The sequence below is a fragment of the Channa argus genome, chromosome 1 (genome assembly GCF_033026475.1).
Source record: "Channa argus isolate prfri chromosome 1, Channa argus male v1.0, whole genome shotgun sequence".
In the NCBI taxonomy this organism is placed as follows: Eukaryota; Metazoa; Chordata; class Actinopteri; order Anabantiformes; family Channidae; genus Channa; species Channa argus.
The window spans coordinates 30,073,505-30,094,195 of NC_090197.1; the positions used below are offsets into that span (position 1 = coordinate 30,073,505).

General features: G+C 39.6%; 1 protein-coding gene across 6 annotated transcripts in view; it reads right to left on the bottom strand.

Moving 5' to 3' along the window:
- Window positions 1-1,074: 1,074 nt before the first annotated feature.
- LOC137131256 (pro-neuregulin-3, membrane-bound isoform) overlaps window positions 1,075-20,691 on the bottom strand; it is a 314,148-nt gene continuing 294,531 nt past the window's right edge. For 3 of the 6 annotated variants that reach the window (XM_067512281.1, XM_067512299.1, XM_067512307.1), the window contains exons 8-10: window positions 12,272-12,396; window positions 9,332-9,517; window positions 1,075-4,275 (exon numbers count right to left, since the gene is read on the bottom strand). In XM_067512281.1, coding sequence (XP_067368382.1) covers window positions 3,654-4,275; window positions 9,332-9,517; window positions 12,272-12,396 — 933 coding nt within the window. In that variant the 3' untranslated portion in view covers window positions 1,075-3,653. The remainder of the gene's footprint in view (window positions 4,276-9,331; window positions 9,518-12,271; window positions 12,397-20,691) is intronic. The other 3 variants (XM_067512290.1, XM_067512315.1, XM_067512325.1) reach the window with 3 other exon arrangements.

Below are 20,691 nucleotides of genomic sequence, written 5' to 3' on the forward strand. Positions count from 1 at the left end.
ATTGCAAAAGTTATTTGCTGTAAATTATATAATTTTTGTCTGCACATGGCATGACACTAAAAAACCTTACATGCAAAGTTTACATGGAATTACGTGAAGCAAAAAAAGTGATTGCATCACAGCTCACGAGTTTTAACGGTAATGTTACAGAAAACACTGCTTGCTCTCCTTTTATAATAACTATTAACCTGTTTGCTGTGTGTGTGTGTGTGTGTGTGTGTGTGTGTGTGTGTGTGTGAATGGGAAAATGTCTGCAATTGAAATAGAGTTGTGCAGGCTACTTTGTGTTAGTTTCAGTTTTTGTTGTCTTCTTTCAAACAGCTGCTTGGCTTCTCTGACAGAAGTCTACCAGGGGAAATCAGGTTTCCCTAATCCTGTACCCACATTTCAGAAACTTGGTTTTCCCAGTTACATGACAGTTAGGAAATCAGTATGCTCCACAAAGCCGACCGTAAACACACTGATTATTAAACTACAGTGTGTTTTTGCTTTTAAAACACCATTTTAACTTGGGTGTCTGTATCTCTTATTTTTAAATGTAAATTTCAGCTATGTAATGTCACAATAGGTCTTGACATAGATATTTTTTTAGAAAGAGAAATAATGTCTTGTATGCAAAATGTACTGTAGCTCCACTTGAACCTCCACATACACAAATACTAATAAATAATGAGAAACTCACTAAATCTGGGGCTTCTCTTGCTGACTGAATTCACAACCTCACGTCTCTTCTGGTTCAGACTCTGGTAAACCACCATGGTGTAAAGTTGTGCAGTGAGCAAACCTTAAGTTTGTGCCACATGTAAAAACTAGGTTGTTTCAGAGAGGCTTGCTTTAAATTCTTTTCCAATTTCCTCTGTTCTGTAAATGCTGATGTGCAGTAAAACCTGCTGTGTATTCTTAATGTACAGTAACAATTTGTCACAGGACATCGGGCCATTTGTATAGTTCTGCTTTGTTGCCGTTTCCTTTCAGAATCTTTTCTACATGTTGGTTAACTGTGCAGTAGATAAAAATCGTCTGAGATAAGAAAACAAATCAGACAATGCTTACAGACTTTTATCTGTTAACAGCTCATACACTGATTACAGTTAGTCAAACAAGTAAATTCACATTTTGCACTGTGTCTGTGCACAGACACACATCAACCTCCATAAGTCACCAGTGTTCACACTGGAGAGGACATTGTGGATTTCATGGACATCAGTATCAAATTACCAAAACTGCTGAGGTTCAACAATTTCATATAGAAAAGCGCCTTTTCAGGATTTAATGGCAGCATGGCAAACTAAGCCTTCAAATAAAAAACAGGATAGAAATAAAGAAAAGAGAGCTCTGCTGATTCTTGCGTGTGCCAGTAAGATCTGGCCTCACCATTCAGGCTTTTCTAAAATAAATGATGGCACAGAATGTTCTCAAGGATCAGCCATTGTGAGTGGTTCGATAAGGAAAGGTTGTTAGAGTGTGAATTCTCAGTTACTGTGAACTTTTCCAGAGTGCTGCATTATTAAATCAGACCTTTTTGGTCTGAGGAGCATCAATCACACTCGAGAAACTGTTGGAGAAATGACCACGTCAACTACACAAGATAGCAGAAAGCAGTGATTCACTTATTGTGGGGGCACATTCACAAAGCCTTGTGGGGAGGGGCTCCATAGAGTGCTCCGTGTAAAATGTATATGATGTATCTGTGTAAAAAAACAAACAAACAAAATATCCAAGAGACACTCTTATTATTTAAGTGCTAAGACTAGATCTCGGAAAGGTCTTTGCTACTGCGGCTTTTTTTGTACAAATTTCAGAATTTCACAGTTACAGTGAAGTTGATAGTTTTACTAAACACCCTTTATTATTTTTATTCAAATTGATTTAAAGTGTTCAAATGTAGTTTTTTACGACACAAATTATCCAAATTCTCATTTTTATGCCTGAACAACTAATTCCTCATCCATGGTTTCCTTTAATTGGTGCCTGTTTTAATTGAAACACAATAAAAAAATAAATAAAAAATCATATTGGTAAAATTCCTCTGTGGCCAGTTCAGATCTCTGCTTCTTTTATCATTTTCTATCTAAAATAAAGTTTTTACATATGAAAATGTGTTTATGAATTGTTTTAAAAATGGATTTGCAGAATGGAATCTCTGAATTCAATTATATTTTTAAATGTGTATATTGTCTGCAGGATGGTTAAAAACAAGGAACTACAGCTGTGTAAGAAATTAAATGTGAAAAGTGATCCAAGGTTTCTTCAGGCTGTTACAGACCAGAGTACAGTATATCGGTGTAAACCAGACTGATGTAATCCAGCATGCATGTTCAGACAGGATGCCCTTAGGGAGTCAAAGTCTTTCAAGCAATCAACCAAAACAACTCGTATTTTGAAAAATGTTTACCAGAACTGCAATCTTTTTTTTTTTTTTTTTTTTTTACTTTTTGTCACATTTGGCTTTAACTTCATACAGAGATTCAAAAGCTTCCAACTCATAGGATACAACATAGACACATTTATTTCTTGTTTTAGTACCCAAGCCACGTGGTTCTCCCTCCCATCAGCCCCAAAAAGCAGCATTGGTCATTAATAACAAAAATGTAAAACAAACTAAAAAAAGTCACATTAGCTCCTGTGTTGCCTCGTATCCCTCCTTCATTCCTGTGTACTTCTGTCCATTCATTCAACAATTCAAACAATCCCCCAAAAATAATGCACAGGTGAGTATGTGTGCACATATGTGTGAAAATATCATTTGTAACAAAAACAAAATAAACTGGATTGATTGCAAAGTGGCCAAAGGAGACTCGGCATCTGGGCTGTCTTCAACAATCTGCCCAACCAAGTCCAGCTGACCGAAGAAGTTATTTCCTGTTCTTTTCTTCTTCTCCCCCTTCACTCGCTGCAGTTCAGTGTACACGCACACACACACACGCAGGCACGCGCACACACACACACAGTTTGTGTTGTAAATCCTCAAAGTGTTGGTGGTTACCACAGAACGATGCACTTTAATTCTTAGTTGGGTAGACAGGTTTTCAGAAGGCAAAGAGGAGGGGGAGAAGAAATCTGTGAGAAGCTTCCTTCCTTGTTGGCCATTTTGGATTCTGTGCAGGCTCACAGATACATGTGACTCATGGCTCGTGAATGTGTGACGGTACGCTAATGAAATTCTTTGTTTTGCACTGAGCCGGAACCAAACTCTGACAGAGTTCATACAAAACAGGGAGAAGAAGAAAAAAAAGGATAAAAGAAAAATAGTAACATCATTCCCGTGTTCTTCAACTTTGTACTTGGTCACTTTTTGAATTCCATATATTTATATCCATATATATTTATATATATATTTATATATTCTTTTTACAATTAAAAACACCATGGATTTGACAGACTATTTGGTTTCTTTTGTCTAAGTAGAAGTGTTTTCTCTTGTTTTGTAAATAAATGCATGTAGATATTTTTTCTTTTTTCCTTTCAGTCAGTTGGTGTAAAGGCGGCCACTCAAGAAGTGTTTGTAAGTGTTTATCCAGACATTGTGCATATCATCAGCACTTTATCAGAAGTCCCATAATATCACTTTTTTCCATTTGCGTCCCACAGATGCAAAACACAATCTGTCAAACACTGTCAAAGCAAATGTGAATGTCCAAAATCGTGTCCTTTCATTGGCCGCTTTGGCCCAGGTCTCTGTGTGATAGGCTGGGACTGAGTAACTGGGTCTGCGTGGGTCCATTACAGCTCAACACCCCGGCACTTCCTCCATTAAGGTTCAGGAAGCAAACAGTTTCTTTGACGTCCACTGGAGCAGCTGATGATCCGCTGCTGCTAATTCCACCTTCTTCCTGCTTCCTGTGAGCCAATGCCAACGCCCTGAGCTGCTCCTGGGCCTCCTTCAGGAGCAACGCCACCTCGTCCTGCTGCTGGCCAATGGCAGACGAACAGGGAAAAGACGACAAAACGGTTTGCCCCACCTTCGGTCTCCTCTCCTCTTTGCAGGGCGTGGCTCCGCAGGTGACTGACATCACTGTGGCTGCTGGGGTGACACTGGTTTGCATACAAGACACCTCGTTGGCATGGTGACACTGGACAGAGGGAATAATGGGGATAGAGCAGGAGCGAAACGGAGGATCTGGGGAGTGGCTGTGGCGGCGGCTGGGCCTCCTCAGACTGCGAGTGGTCGGATTCGGAGATGGCAATGTCGTCTCCGTGGAAACAGGGGTTTGCATATGTAGAATGGCATCTCGTCTGAGGTCGTCACATTGTTTGTCTCCCTGCATGTGGCAACTAGACAAGATGGAAAATGGAGACAGACAAGGCAGAGACAAAAAGAAGGGGAAGGGAGCAAAGATTATTCAGCCGAAGAAAAACTTCCACACTTCACCAAAAGAAGAAGTCATTGTGTCTTTGAGTGCGATTTCAACTCAAACGACTTTTCAAACTCCCACACTGAAACCTGGCAGAATACACAGAGGGGCATCTCTCCGCCCTCTGCCATCTCACAGGCTAACCGAGGATGCTGAGAGGGAAGAAGATGAGTCTGACATCTTTCTTTCATCTCTTTATATCCAAGTCCGTGCGCACACACTAAAAACCTCAAAAAGCCTCAATTCCCTTATATAAGTGAAGAGGTAAGAAAGAGTTCAGTTTTTATATTATTGATTTAATGACTTTAAGAATGTTGAAAATGAGGAGTGTTGTCTTAAAATTTAAGGCGCAAACTTCGGTCAAGGACGACTGAGATAATCACAGGGTTTTTCTTTTAAGGTTTGTCAATTACACTAAACTCCAAGCCCAGTAGTTTTTACCACAGCTCACACTGTGAAGATGGCAACACACACTTAGGAAATACAATGAGTGTTGGTTTCAAACAATAATAGATAAATAGAGTAAATAGAGTGCTTGTTGCTAGTTCTGCACATTCAAAAAAGCTGATGTGTGTTGAGTTTAACATGAATATAACTGACAAAAGTCATGGATTTTGTTTGTGTGACCGAGGGAGACTGAGCACTGCTACAGTGTGAAGCTCTGGGGCAGAGGGAGCAGGTAGCGGACAACCAGATTTGCCCACCTTATCCAACTAATTGATATATGGTGTAGCTTGAGTTGAAATCATGTCTTTTCCAATGTACATGGGAGATGCTCCAAAAAAGAGAAAGCAACTCCAGGGGTTGGTCTCCCAGTCAACCGTAATGAAAATCTCATACCCCAGACGCTGCAACATTCTAATGGAATGTCACTGGCTTTCGTGTTGGCATGAACAGTGATTCCCCATGATGGTTCTTTAATACAGGATGGTGGGCAGCAAATTGATGCAGTTTAACAAACTCTCCGTCCGTTGGCGGATTTGTCCCTAAACACACAGTATACACTCACATACTGAGTTAGTTAGTCATTGTTAGACGATTTAGAAAGCGCCACAACAAGAAAACATCAGAGTTCAGGACTATTCATCTGTGAATACTGACTTATTTTGATGTCACTTTGTGTTTGGTTTGACTTTGGATTTAATTATTGTTGATGAAATGATGTACTGCTGTGAATAATCATATTTTCAGGCACCGTGCTGCTCTGCTTCCACAGTGATACTTTGCCTGTCTGAAGGTTTTGTTATAGACGCACATATTTTAAAAACCTAATTAAAAACACATTTACATGTATTTTTGTGTACCAACATTAGGGAACTACATCAATATTGAAACACTCTACAAAATTCTTCATTATTATTATTATTATTACTATTATTACAGTATGTCATGTGTTTTTCTTTACCGCACAACACTTTTACTCTCTAGAATATATACTGTATGCATACCTACCATGGCCTGGTCGAGGTTAAGGACATATTGGTCTGTGGTAAAACACATTGATGTATCTCCTGTGAACTTATTACACACCCACCCCCACATGGACCTCCATATCTCCATATCATTCGGCCTCTTATCCGAATTTCAGATAATTGTCTACGATATAGAATGACAAGGCACTTGATGTGGAAAGCAAACAGTAAATCAATTCCCTAAGTACATTTGAAGACACTCAATGCTTCTATTCTTGTCCACTGAGCACCATGACCACTTTCCAGGAGGCTGATTCTGGAGCTATTATTTTAATGATGGACAGTAGTTCGCCTCATCAATTGGCTCAACTGGTGAATTGTAGTTACAAATCCAAACTGCTGATACTTGCCACTCACAACAATCCAGTCAGCTCTGCCTATAAAAGTTATTAGTTATTTTAAGGCCTAATATCTGTGGTCACATCAGTTAGCTTTATTTGCCCATTTTGGTAGCTTCTTTTATTGTTTGTGTTGATTTTAATGAGGATTTACAGGATATAAAGCTTGGATAAAACATTCTCTCCACTAAAGCCCTGTCAAGCAACATCATGTTTCTGTTCTGTATCTGGCACTTGATCGAACTCCCTTGACCTAGGAATAATCTCTTTCTCCCTCTTTGTAAGACTAACCAAACCCTTCAGTGTTATCAGTGTCTAAATCCAGCTGCATTCTAGTGCAGTACCTCATTATCTTTGTCATAATCCTCTGCAAAGGCTAGCTTTTTCCACCATGTCAAATTTCAACTTGGAATCCCTCCTGTTTGTAATACCCTCCTCTCTCTCTCTCTCACACACACACACACTTTTCCCATCCATCAAGGCATGTAGAAATAGTGGTGGGTGAAGAAAGTGCTTTTTTGGGACTCGACGGAAACCACATGCACGTTTTATCACGGCAGTATTTTTCTGAGACATGAAAACCACAGTGGAGACTTAGCGGGCCCACAGAGGGAATACTGCGAGCGATAAGAGAGGATGATGTGAGGGTGCTAATTCCCGAGATAACATTCACTGACAAATCTCTCTTTTGATGTGCGGAAACACAATCAGATTGCAAAAATCTATGAAGCGGAGTTCAAATATAGACCCTGGAGCGACGCGGGAGCAGCTAGAGGGGTATTACAGGGAGATTGTGTGCAATTGAGGTGAGATAAGTGACCTCCCTTTTATCTTTTATGGGAGTTCATTACACGTACAAGTGTTAACATACATTTTCATTAATACATTCCCCCCAGATAATTTCATAATACATCACATCTGTTTGTTTCTAATGTCAAAGTAATACAGAGAAATGTTCACACAGGAGCATTTATACATATGCACACCCACACAAAGAAACATCCAGAAGTGTCTGTCTAACTGAAGGCTGTGTATGTTCTGCAAAACAAACTTAGACAGGAAGGTAGAAACTGGCATGTTCCTAAATAAAAAAAAAAAAAAACAGTGGTCAAAAATAACAACAAATATGTGCAGTCTCTCCATCAGCCATTTTGGAGACAGCTTTATCTTAAAATAGTAGTAACAACATGGGACATTCTGTATCCCTGTCAGTCATTTTGCTGAGATAACATTGGGCTTCTCTAAGAGGCATGGAATCGAACGGGCAACCTTTCTTTACTGCATTTTCTAACTGTCACGTGCCATCTGTACTGTCTGTAGCGCTGCTGGTTTTTCTTATTTTACTGTATTTTGGAACACTTCCTGTTTGTGTCACAACGCGTTCAAACTGCGTGTCTCTCTATTTTTGTCTCTGCATCTTTCCCTCAGTCTCTATGGAATCATGGTCAAATGTCTCCATGGCAACCCACTACTACAATGACTTCTATGTTATGGAAGGGGAATGCCGATGTCTGTCTGTCCATCTGCTGTGAATTGGTACGTTAAAGTGTGAATGATTGAGTAGGTAAGCGAGTAGCTAAATGTGTGTAACGAGCCTTATCTTCTGCCAGTTTGCACAACCTGTTCATTGTTTTTTGCCAGACTGTCTGATTTTGATTTGTGTTGTTTTTTGTGCAAAGAAATTGTCATTCTGTGTAGTTGTGTGAACGAGGCCAAAGAGCAAAATAAAAAAGCAGACAGCAAACTTAGGCAGACTTTTGTGGACACTAGTGACCAGGGGACACATGGGTTGAAGATATTATGGAGTGCAATTTGGGTGATAGCAGCGGAGGCTTCAGCAGATCAGGAAACGGTTGAGATAAACTGGCAAAACCTGGCAAACTGGTGCAGTACAGGGAGAAGCAAAGGACACGTGAGCTGACCAAAGGACCATCTGGCTGCACAAAGAATATCCTGGTTGATCAGGAGTACCTGGGGGCCGGGGCACTCTAAAAACATGGTTACTTGGTGATGGACATTGCATGACCAGACCAGACGGGAAGTTGAGTGCACTGAAGCTGACACAAAGAGCACTTGTCTTTAGGAAAGAACACACTTAAGCAGCTGAAGTGTTCCTCAATAGTGACATTCAGGCAATAATGAAGCATGAAATATCCTGCTTAAATAAAGATTCAAACAAAAGGCAATTTAACTGAAAAGGGTGATCACCTGTCTTTTTCTCAATTTAGCACCTATCTGATTCATAGATGCATGCTATTCTCCGTGCATCTCTGCCTAGTATGCATGTGGGAGTGTGTTCTACTGGTGTTTATCTCTGCCTCTTTTAGCATGCATGTAGGTCATGCAGAGCTTTATCCTGACCGGGATAAACGGGTGCACTGGGATACCTGAAGGGATACTTGCCAGTCCAGGTGGGTAAAGCACTGACTCACGACACAACAAAAAATGGGTCAGAGCAGAATGCTTTTCACAGTGAATAAATTTCTTGCTGATTATTTGCACTGATCATTTTGCATTTTCCACAGCTCCTCTGCACATTTGCCTGAGGAGTATAATCCAACTGTGCTACATTTGAGCAGCCTTTATTTGCTCAGCCATCACCTTAGAATCACAATTTAGCTTTATCATAACCTGTATTGTGTCCCTAAAGCACAAGCACTATAGGTGAAGGCTTTTTCTCTGAACGTGTGCCAATGAACTGCAGAACACAAAATACTATGAGTTTGTTTTAAGGTTTGCTCAGCTGATTAGCAAGCAAAGGAATGGAGGAGAAAAAATCAATCTTGAAACAAAATCCTGTGCTATGTCAATGACAGGCATGCATTTTTCAGTTTGTGCCTTATTTAAATGAGTTAGTATAAGGATAACACAGAGAAGTAGATCAGACAGATAAACAGACATCTAAGATGTAATTTCACAGCAAGGTCCTGTAAAAACAGCAAGCTTCATTAGTCTGCATCACTGAGTACCACAGATATATGATATTTATATACATCTAAACATACACAAATGCCTTGAGGGCAGATTTGGTTACATAAAGTAACCACAGTCTCTAGCAGTGATACCGTGTGGGAGGAGGGAATGTTTTTATTGAGGAAAATAATATATGAAGCAAACAAAGCACACAAAAAAACTGTAATTGAGGCCCTGGGTTCCTTATCCTCACCCTTTTTGTGCTTCAGGTTCCTTCTCATTTGAGTCTACTTCCTGAAGGTGTTGGTAGGCGGGGCCTGAATATTTTGAAACTCCAATTGGATTTAGCCTCCCTCTGGGTATTGGCGGGGTCCTGCGTGGAGCAGACCAGTGGGTTAACCGAGGTCTCTGATCTGGGCTGTGAGACAAGGACCCACCTCTGAAAAACAAATGTTCAGAAATTAATATTAAATCTAATAGAAAAGTGAATTTACTGTAATTTGCTTGTAGAAGTCTCCATGATCTGTTATTATGTATCTAAGCTATAGTGAAGGCACTGGAACAAGCTGGACAATGGCCAAATTATATTTCTGTTTAAAAAGGGTACTTAGGGATTTGTGTTTTATTGCTGGGGGTTCAGCTGTAAAAATGTTTCACTCTTAAGTGGATCAGCGTTGACTTGCAAGTAACTCATATCATGTTGTGTCTACATCATCATTGTGTGTTTTTGAGGCAAGGCAGACAGCAAAAGCTCTTATTGTTGCTCTTTTTGACAACGGCTGTTTGACAAATGGTTGTGCATCAATCCACTGTTAGTGCTCTGTCACTATTTGGGTCAACTGCAGATTGGATTTTAGGTGGCTGTGCACTTCCTGGATTAAGTTTTCCTTGACTTGTGGAACAAGCAATTCAAAAAGCTGGGGCTGGTAACAGACACAATCACAGAAGGCAAACAAATCAGTGGGGTAACAGGCAGACAAATAGCAGGCAAATGTCAGGCTTGTGTAGGCCAAAAACTAATAATGAGGCTGGAAGGTAAGACAGCCAAAGTTTGACAGCTACGGGGCTGGTACATGTACCAAGGGGCTGATGAGACAATAAAAAGTAGGTGTGCTGGTGAGGCAGGGAGGTCATGCGATGTATGTGTGGGTCACTGAGGTAACTGCAGTGGCAGGAGATTATAATCCTAAAACAAAACGTGGCAAAGGAAATAAAAACAGGAAACAAACGGAGGGTAATGGTGTGTAACTGGCCACTGTCAAAAGCTTTACAGTATAAAACCGAATTTAAAGAAATCTAATCTAGACTAATTCTCAAAGGCCAGGAATTAAACTCAGTATCTAGAAGAGCGATCCTCAACGCTTTTGCTGATTTCTGCCTTTGTCAGAGACACATTTCCTAACTTTTAGTGGGAAAAAAACACAAACAAGCTCTTGCTCTCATCCTCTCAACTTGCTCTCAACTTTGCTTTATGTTTTTTTTTTTCGCTTTTAATCAAAAAGTTATAGATGGTAAACAGGGCGAAAAAGCGGAAAATGACATGCTGCTCAATGCAGGCCTGTGGACATCGCAGTTCTATGCCCCAACCAAACTGCGGGACTGCGATGTGTTAGGAGTGAATGAGAACCCCTGCTGAATTCTGCTTAGCTGTGGACAGAGCTTTCTTTAGATGAAATACAATTAAAGTACCTGGGTTTCTACAAAGGCTTCTTCTGGTGTTCCAGTGGTAGATAGGGGCTACAAAGTCATGGTGTTTGCAATACTAAGAAGTCGTCTTCATGCTGCTGTTGTCCTTTATTTGGATTTTAGGTTTAATTTTCGCCTAAAACCTAAAACCTGTCCTCTTACATTTGCTGCTGATGTGGCTCCTACCTACAACAAGTGGACGTTTTAAATAAGATTATTTCAGAAACACAGGATAAGCCTTGACCGGTTTCTTTTCAGCGTTTTTGGTTGTGGTATTGCAACACAGTCTTGCATCCAAGTCTTTGCCTAAGCTGGTGCAATTGCAAACAAATAAACCCCAATCCCCCTGCTTAAGGATGTTATTTGTGGTAAGAGCAACAGAGTGCCAGCCTGTGATCAGCTCAGCTCTTCCCTGAGAGAGAGAGAGAGAGAGAGAGAGAGACGGGGAACAAAATATAGAGAAAGATCTTGCAGGAGTTTAGCCAAAAAGGTTAGAGAAATGGACTTTGTGGTTGGACGGTTGTCCGATCGTATTTCGGGTTTGTCTGGGAAAATCTCTTCTCAGCTACTGCCTGGATCCCCTTGAAAAAGGTGATTAACCCCCAGCTGCTCTGTTGGAGTTGCTTCGTAGTAAGAAGTTGAAAGCCACAGGGTGTGCTGAGAGGCTCTCATGTGTGAATGTCTGTAACTGAACGGTGATGAAAGAGACAAAATCAAAAAAGCATTATGCGTGCATTTTCGTCTTCTCCCTCTGGGTTAGTGAAAGTTTAAATACGTTTTTGTTTCATGTCAAATGCAAAAATCAGTCTTTTTACTCTTTTTCTCACAGATACAAATGCAAATCCCAACACAGAAGGGTGATATACAGTATCAGTCAATGTAAAAGCTTTACAAATTATCAAAACAGAATACCAATAGACGGTCTGACATATAAACCTAATTTGCTGGAGCTCCCTTCTCTTTGCTTCAGCTCTGTGAATGTGTTCGTTCGTGTGTAGTGTAACAGAAAATCCAGCGTTGGCAAAGATGGGAATTTTAACTCTGTCAGAAGTAGGCACTCGTGTAAGTGTTTGAGTGCACTGCTGCTGCTGAACATGTCAAAGCCCAGCCAGCTCTAAAACACCATTGAGCACTGTGAGAAAAAGCTTACTGGAATTTGCACGTCTGCACTAGCTCATAATTTCCCACACGTGCTTCCCATTTCATCTCTGTCAGATCTCCTCTCTGTTCATGGCTGTTATAGATATGCTTATTAACATGCTTATAGCTTTAATTATAATTACTATCATTTCTCTGTAAATTGGCAATTAGCTTTGGCTGCACTGTAATGTGGATAATTCAATTTCTCTCTTCAATGCATCCCTGCTGATTATAGTACAGGACATCAAAGTTGCCCATTGTTATATTTTGCATTATTACAGTTTCCTACGGTAAACAGAGGGGGCAACTGCATTTCTAGCGGAACTTCACACCTGTATGCATCTGCTTGTGCAATTAAATGTGATACCTGTGATACCTGTGATACTTTGCTGGGCTTCTGGAGCTGCTGGATGACATGGAGGTCATGTTGCAGTGGGCAAAGCTGGACTCACAAACATTCCCCTGGCCAGACTGGGAGGTTCGTTTGCAGTACTGAGGAAACAAACAAGAACAGCAAGAAAATTGTGACTCTCACAGATAAACCTCTGCCAATGGCTTTAAAGACATGCATTTATAAAGTGTTTCTTCTTAGAACAAAACTCCTATTTCTTAGAAAGCGTGTGAACAGATTTTTGTTAACTTTTGTTAATCTCTCCCAACCTTGATGTCATGTACTCGTGTTGGGGAGTGTCTGATTCTGGTGTCTGACTGTCAGAATCCAAATGGAGCACACCTCCCTCACCCTTGACTTTTTAAGGACTGAGTTGTGTCCCAATTCTTCTAGAGCAAGTCAGGTCTCTGCACACCTGACTGCGAAACAGGTGCGTTGGAGGTCTTGTCTCGCTTGAATCTGCTTAATTTATGAATTCTGAATGTTTCAAACTCTAAGAACATGGGCTTTAAATCCTAGTTCCCAAAGACCTTTGTTGTGCCTGCACTACTCACTCCTGATTGCCTGGTAAGATGGGGTCGAACCTGGAATATACCCATTTAGAATTGGTATCTTCCACCTTCTGACTGACTGAGCACACCCGATTAGCTAATAAGCAGTAGGTATTGCAGGGTTACTTACATCAGTCCATCCATGTATACATGTAGGATGGGATGTAATGTATTTTTCATGCACCTGTTAAAGGTCTAAGAGACAGACAGGTTCTATTAATATTGCAGTCCAAGAAAGAGTGCAAATTTCTTTTTAATTTCACAAATCTTCTGACCACATCACAGATGTCAATGATTCCTAAATGTTTGGGAGCTCAGAAAGAAAATGAAAAAAAGACAAGATGCCAAGTACAGGGTAAAGATTGCTACAGTTAAGATATACTGTCAGTTGCAAGTTTATTTGATACAGTAGCTAAAACGTATGAAGGCTGATACGGCCCGCCCTTCAGGAATGGGATGTCTCCGTATAGTGCATTACAGTTCATCAGCAGCATTAACATTCATTTAGGGAGCCAACGCTACTGCTAAATAAAAGTAAAACCCCTCACCCCAATGCTTGTTTGCATAGCGGAAGCAGTTAGACCGTTTGACTTATCAAACCAAGTATACAGGTACGCAGCAAACTCTCCACAGTTAAATTTATATTTCGAATCTGTTACTTTCTAACTTGTGATGTTGCTGAGAGCGGACTAATCGACTCCTCAGCTGTGAACAGGAGCCGCTGTAATGAACACAGTGAGGTGGGGGAGGCTTCTACTCTCAGCTGACTCCAGTTAACACCATGGTTAATGTGTCTTGCAAGCAGAAACTCAGCAACTAAATCAGTTTCCTGTCCAAATTATATATGGATTTACACTTTTAGTAATTCTCCCTGTTATATAGTCACAAATCAGCAAAAGCGGAGCAGCGCTTTGGATTTGATCGCGCTGAAAAAGTATAACAAATATATTCACAGTGATAAAATTATTCAGCACATTCACAGGTGGATTGGGTTCAGTGAATGTAACATCTAAATAGTCTGGTAATGATGGGCTCATTGACAACAGTGGGATGTGGTTGTTGTAGTATAGCCAACAGCTGAGACCAGCTTATAGCTTTTAAAATATATAAGATGCTGGACTGGCTGTCCTCCCCGGGGGGAGACACAGACCCAGACTGGGTCCTGCACTTTAGTGGGGTAATAAACTGAGATCATCGCTGGCAGCGCAGATCTCATGTAGTTGAAAATGTTGGGTCAAATTTATAGACCAAGTTTGGAAACTAAACTTGTAAATTTGGCAGTAAAACCCTCACTTTACCAGCTCGCCAGGTAAAGTGATGGACAAGCATTCGCATGTCTGTAGGTAATTGTATCGATTAATTAATTCATTCAACACATATTGCACTGGGTTATAATCCAAATATCAAATGTTCCGTACAAAATGATTTTGCCGTTTTAGTTGGTTATAAGGCTTTTAGGAGACAGGGGGACTGAACATGGATGAAAAAGTAATGTAATCTCATCTACAACCCACAATTGAGAGACTGAGACACAATCTATAGGAAATCTTATGTCCATCACATCATCTGACAAAGTCAGCAGCTGTGTGATAGCTCAGATTTAAAACTATTTCTACTGGGGACTAGTTACATGCCGTGACCCATGGAGCATGTGAGACGACACAGACGGCAAATATGTTAAGTAGGTAGACAGACGAGTCTTGTTTGGTTTGATTTGTTTGAAAAGCTCCCAGTTTGGTTTGGGAATTCTGAGCTTTTCAAAAGACTCTTCAATCCTTCTCCAGTGAAGGTTTTGTATTATAAGTTATGTTTAACATGAAGCGGAGTCCCTGGTGTGACAGAGCAGTGTGAGGGCAAATCCCACGGTGCGACGCGGAGCAGATGGACTGCCAGGCAGCAACGTGGCAATCCAAAACAGCTTCAGGCCAAATGGCAGGAGTCCAGTATAGTTGCCAGAGCCGATCACAGTAAATGACAGAGCTGGAATTTGCAGGTGAGCTCTTGACCTGACTCATCCATTCTGACGGCAGACCTTGTGTCTGGTCCTGAGGTTGAAAATATGTATGGCATCACGTAGACTTATGTCCTAGACAGCTAACCAGTGTATTTAAATTCAAAGCATAATAGTGACTGAAACAATAGACTGAGAAGTGGATTACAAAAACAACCTATACCCCTCAAAGTCCTTTCCAATGTGGACTCCCTTCATGAAGACTGATGCATCAGTTTTGCTGCCATTGTTATCTTGATGAAGTCTGTAGCTTGTGTTTTTGTACCAATCTTTTTCCAAACTTTTGCACTTAATCACTCTGAATCAAAGTCCTTAATTTCAACAAATATATTTTTTCTACAATACCTTTGTCTTTATTGCTGTCAGTCTATCCTCGATTTATTTATCATCCACATTGTCCCTTCGCTTCTCCTTTTTCCTCTCAACAGCCTTCATGACAGGATATCTAAATCAGCACTGCCATGGAACTATGTAGGTCCCAGGTTCTTTCTTGTAACTTTTTTCATGTTCTCCCCATCTCCAGAGAGAAAAATATGCAATAAAACAAAGCTTTGATTCTTTGATTCTGCACTTCAAAACGTGGTTGACAAGGCAGACTCACTCAGTTACACGGCAGCAAAGATCGGCTGTGAACTCCTCAAAAGAACGAAGTTTAAAAGCCGTAAAGATGTGAGAAGAGTGACTCTGGTTTGATATCTTATCTGCTACCCAAACATATCAGTGGATTGCATCTATTGGGCAGTGACAGTTTTCTCTTCTCAGCAATATCTCGTCATTATTAGACAGTAACTTTTGTAATGTAAGGTAAGAGAGACCCATTTTGGTGAAACTTCTGACACAAGTACTTTTCTTCATACAAAGTTTCCAGTTTAATGTCTGACTAACAAGGTTGTCACTGACGCAATCCCTTTTGCTGACCCTCTGCAGGACATCTGCCTCATTACTGTCATACATGCTGTCGTGGCTATGGGACTATTCAGGCATTTGGAGGCCAATTTCAACTTGACAAACTGCGACATTTATGAATTTATACTGTATATTGACTGCCATCTAAAACCGAAGCAGCAACATGGAGGATTAGGGAAACAGACTCATAAGAAACACCTTAAAATCAGCAAATCTGTAACTTCAATTAAAAAACCTGGTTTGCACTCAGAACTTTACAAAAGCAGACAAAGAAAGTGTTTTACTCATGTGTTCAAAACCTACTCATCTTATCAATTAAAACCAGTTGACTGTGCAAGAGTGGCTTAATTTTTGAGTAGGAGACAATGATATTCAGCAGTTTACATCCTCAGAAGTATAAGACTGGTTAAATGCCTTTGCCAAATGACACAGATGAAGGCATTTGAGAAAGGGCTACTGTGCATCTGATTGTCTCTATGTCTGAAACAGTTCTTCTGACAAAGAGACTTGTGTTTTACCAAAGCCTGGAGGTCCTATTGTGCATAATTGTGGCTTTATATTCTGATACTTTAATTAATTCAAGTACTAAACATTGTAAGAGAAAGCCTGGGTTATAAACTGAGGAACCAAAACTCAGGTGATCTAATGTTTAGTTTTACTAGAGCTTCATCGAGTCGGGATATTGTGGTGTCTGCTTCTTCAATTTTGACCATCTTTTTCAGAATTAGTCTCTTGTAAGTCCTCTAATTCTGTGTATACTAAATCACTGGACCAGTCCATTAATAGTTCCTTTTCTTTCACAATCTTGTAAGATAAAAAGAATACACACAAAGTATTACCATAATGTAAACGCAATATATTTGATGTAACAATACCGTTGCACCACCATCTGTGTTTTAAATAGTAAATTCTCTCTCATGTCTGCTCACACTGTCATGTTCTGACACCACGCACATCCAAGCTGCTAATTAATCCAGGATTGAGCAATTGTTCAAATCTTAGCCTCTGACACAGTAACACTTAGCTTTTAATAGGCAAATAAAGTCTAGTGATTAACTCTTTTTTCTATTACACAATAATAAAAGGCTCAAAGAAAGAAAAGTACCTCTAATCCATTAAAGTTGACACTTACTGGTTCAGTATCCATTTTGGTTCAGTTTGAAAATAGATTTAAACTTTAGAAAGACTGGTCGAAGAGGAACTGGAAACTGTGTATGTGTTGCACAGAAATGCTAACTGTTTATAGAGGTCATCAATAAAAATGTAATGTATTCTTACACAGCTGCAGGCGGAGAAAGTTGGCTCTTTAGCTCCATAAATGTGCCCAGATACAACGGGCAAAAGCAATCATCACTTTGACAGTGGCTTCATGCCGAGCTTGGACATTTATGGTGCAAAGGGTGAATGTAGGGGTGTATATAAATGGTGTGTGTGTGTGCGCACGCACAGTTTAATGAATGTTTTAATCTCTGAGACAGGGACTAACATTCACCGTATGCCTCTGGCACTGCAGTTCTTTACCACTGACAGACTATCCAGAGGGAACCGGGAGAAGATTTTTTTCTTATTTGCGCATAGATGTTGGCATCAATAACAGCTTTACAGTAGTACACACACACACACACACACACACACACACACACACAGTCTCAGACTTTACAGTAGCTAAGCAGAAGAGGCCTAGGATAGAGTTTTTTCATTATAGAAACAGAGCTGTTTTAATTATGCAGCAATGACAGAGAGAGCCTGTGGAACACCTGAGGAATTCATGATAGGGTGGTAAAACCTGACTGATGGAGAAACACCAGCTCACCCAGATCTTCTCTCTCTTTAGTTCACTGCTTAATCAAACACTTCCAACACAGGGCCCTGCAGTGCTAATCAAGAGCGCTCATTTTCTTTAACTGGGCACAGCCGGAAAGGTCTTCTACTTTGCTCATGACCCACATGACTATATTAGGTATTAATTCAAAAGTGCTTAGACGAAAGAAGATTTCTATATATGTATGTGATTACAAAAAATGTTAATCTAATTGTGAACAAATGCAACAGAATTGTAAAAAATGGTGAAAGAAAATCATCCTGCTGTTTAGGACATATTTGTATGAGTGCATGCTCCTAGAGCAGCCCTGACCCTGTGTTTGTTGTGCTGTGTTCAGAAATGTTAGTAATTGATTGCCTGCAGACAGAAATCAATGTGATTCTGGGTGTGCAGGCACAAAATAAACAAATGCAAATCATTTGCATGAGAGTTCCCCAAAGGCTCTTGTAGATATTAAATAAATAAAACTAATTTTAAAAGCAACATTCTAACACTAAAGACCAGCCTTGATTTTCTAAACAATGCATTCAGTTAGTAAACAATAATGAGTTATTCATGAGCCTGTGTTAATAGAGCAATTAGTAAAATATAAGCCAACAGACTACATTGAAAAAGTTCTATGTCTTAGTATAATGTCATTTCATCATGGATTGTACTTAAATTTTATGTTATTACAAACACTGTCTGTTTCTGTTCCTAGCAGAGTAGATATGCTTGAATCCCCAGTAATAAGAACAAAATATGAGTATGATACATGTGCAATACTGTAATGCATTTCTTACCCTTATACTCAACGCCTTTCTACATCAATATTTTAAACAAAATCAGTTAATTTGAATTGAATCGTTGAAGCCGTGCGATTTGCTTTCTTATCCCTCTTGTGTTGTGTTTAGCTTTGGTGAACTCTGACTTAGAAATGTGTGCAACTTTTTGGAAAGCTCAAAATTGATACTTAATGAGGTGTGACTGTACCTTTAAGACCTAATGGGCTTGCTAACAGACAGCCAACTCCTAAAAGTATTGCAACCAGGATTTAGATCGTGCTGGCTAATGCGTCAGAGAAGCTACACTTATCAAGCTATGCAAATAGCTCCCAAACTTCTAGCCCAGGCTGTTTTGCTATTGTCTGGTGCGACTGGGTCCTAAGACTAATTTTACTCAAGTCTCTCATTAGCTGTTGGATGAGAGAACAGGTGGCAAAAAAATTGTCACACTTTTCTATCTGGTACTTTCCCCCAAAAAGTCTGTATCTCAATAAAATACAGAGTAAATTGTTAAAGGCTAAATCTTACTGTTGAAAAACTCATCTGGCTGTAAAACTGAAAAAAGAAGGGCAAACCTAATAAAACATTTGCATTTGAAAAGAGAAACATTTAACCAGATGGAAATTGTACTTAGTACACAACGTGTTCAGCCAGCAACCATGTATAAATAAGCAATAATAAAAGAAAGGGGACTTAATGTGCATGTAATGATTTTGGCCTTGAGCTACAAATGCAATCAATTAAAGGGCATAGATCAAAAAAACTCCTGCAGGTTATAGTTTATGTTGCGAGTTAGCTACAAAGACATGAATGAGCACTTTGTTCAGAATGCTTTATAATTCATGTGAATGTGGCCAGGTGGAGTGAGTCAAGTTAAAGTCTCAAAAAAAGCATAAAACCTAAACACTGATTTCTCAGAATGTTGCAGAGCTGGAAGTGCAGTGACCCGTTTAAAGTTGGAAAAAGAAGCTGCTAGCTGGAAGAAAGAAACAAGAGTTCAAAGAGCAGTCAGTTGGAACATTCCTCCTATTGACTTCCATAATTTGAAAAGTAGGAAAAAAGGTGCTGAACAATATGATAGATAAGTGAAAGGTAATAGCAATAATGTCCTGAAATTCAAGAGCTTTAAGATTTTCAGGTTGAATATGCAGTTGCCCACAAATGAAAGCAGACATGAAGTATTAAATGAATTAAGGAGAAGAACTATCTGTAGGTATGATTGATTTGCCTTCTTCTGGAAAATCAGTTAGTATCTCATTTGCATGTGCACCATTTGTTTATTAAATGTTGTTTTCATTTGCAAATTAAATACGAAAGAGATATTTGTTCTCAGTTCAAGTAACATTTAGGTAACAACTGATACTTAATTTTATGTCCTTCTTTAGGGTGATGCCTCATTTACTTGAACGAAATATAAATGCTACTTCTTTACACTAAAAGAAAGTTGTTCTGCTTACAGTGAGTCCAGTATAATTACACCTCGTATTTAATAAGCAAATCACTGTGACTTAAGCATTTCCACTTTTATGCCTTAAACGACTTAAATCCATGTTGAAGTTTGGATTGCTGCCATTACCTTGATCTTCTTGCAAGTTCGGTAAGCCAGTTTGTTTGTCCTTGGCAGAGCCCTCAGCTTGAGGTTAACATGAGGAGGCAGACCTGACACAATGTCTTCACAGACTTCACATTTTACAGATTGCTTTCGAGCCTTGCTTAGCTCTGTCTCTAAGCTATGTCTTAAGACATCTGAACCCTTTGTGAACTGAGACTCAAGCGGAGCTCCTCAGGCAAGAACATCCCTGTGCTTTAAAGTCCAGAGGCCTATCATTAAAGTGGACAGGGCCTGTGGAGTCCTGCATCATTCCAACACTTTTGCGAACTGAGGATTTAAGTTTAAGTTGAATAGTTAATATAGAATATTGAAAAAGTGGCATATGGGCATTAGAAAGCTTGTCTATGATTCTTGCAGGAGAGGTAGAAGCACGTGAAGCTGTATGGGTTATGCTTTATTATAGAGTTCCATAGTTTTCTAAAACAAAGGACCATGTACAGTAGTGTAAAAGTAATCACAGGACATATAGAGACAAGCTGTTATTCACTTATTAGTAGTTGTAATTTTGTCCAATTAGTAGTGTAAATCACATTTGAGTTAAAGAAGTTTCTGTATTTGAGTTAATACACATTACTCATATTTGATAGCATAAATGTTTATATTTATGCTAAATTGTGTGTTTGTTTGCGGACATATTTCACAATTTTGAATAGAAACTTCAAGGCCATGCTAGTTTAGATTAATGAAAAAAATAATGAGGATAAGAACTGTGGTCCTTGGTGTCAAACAT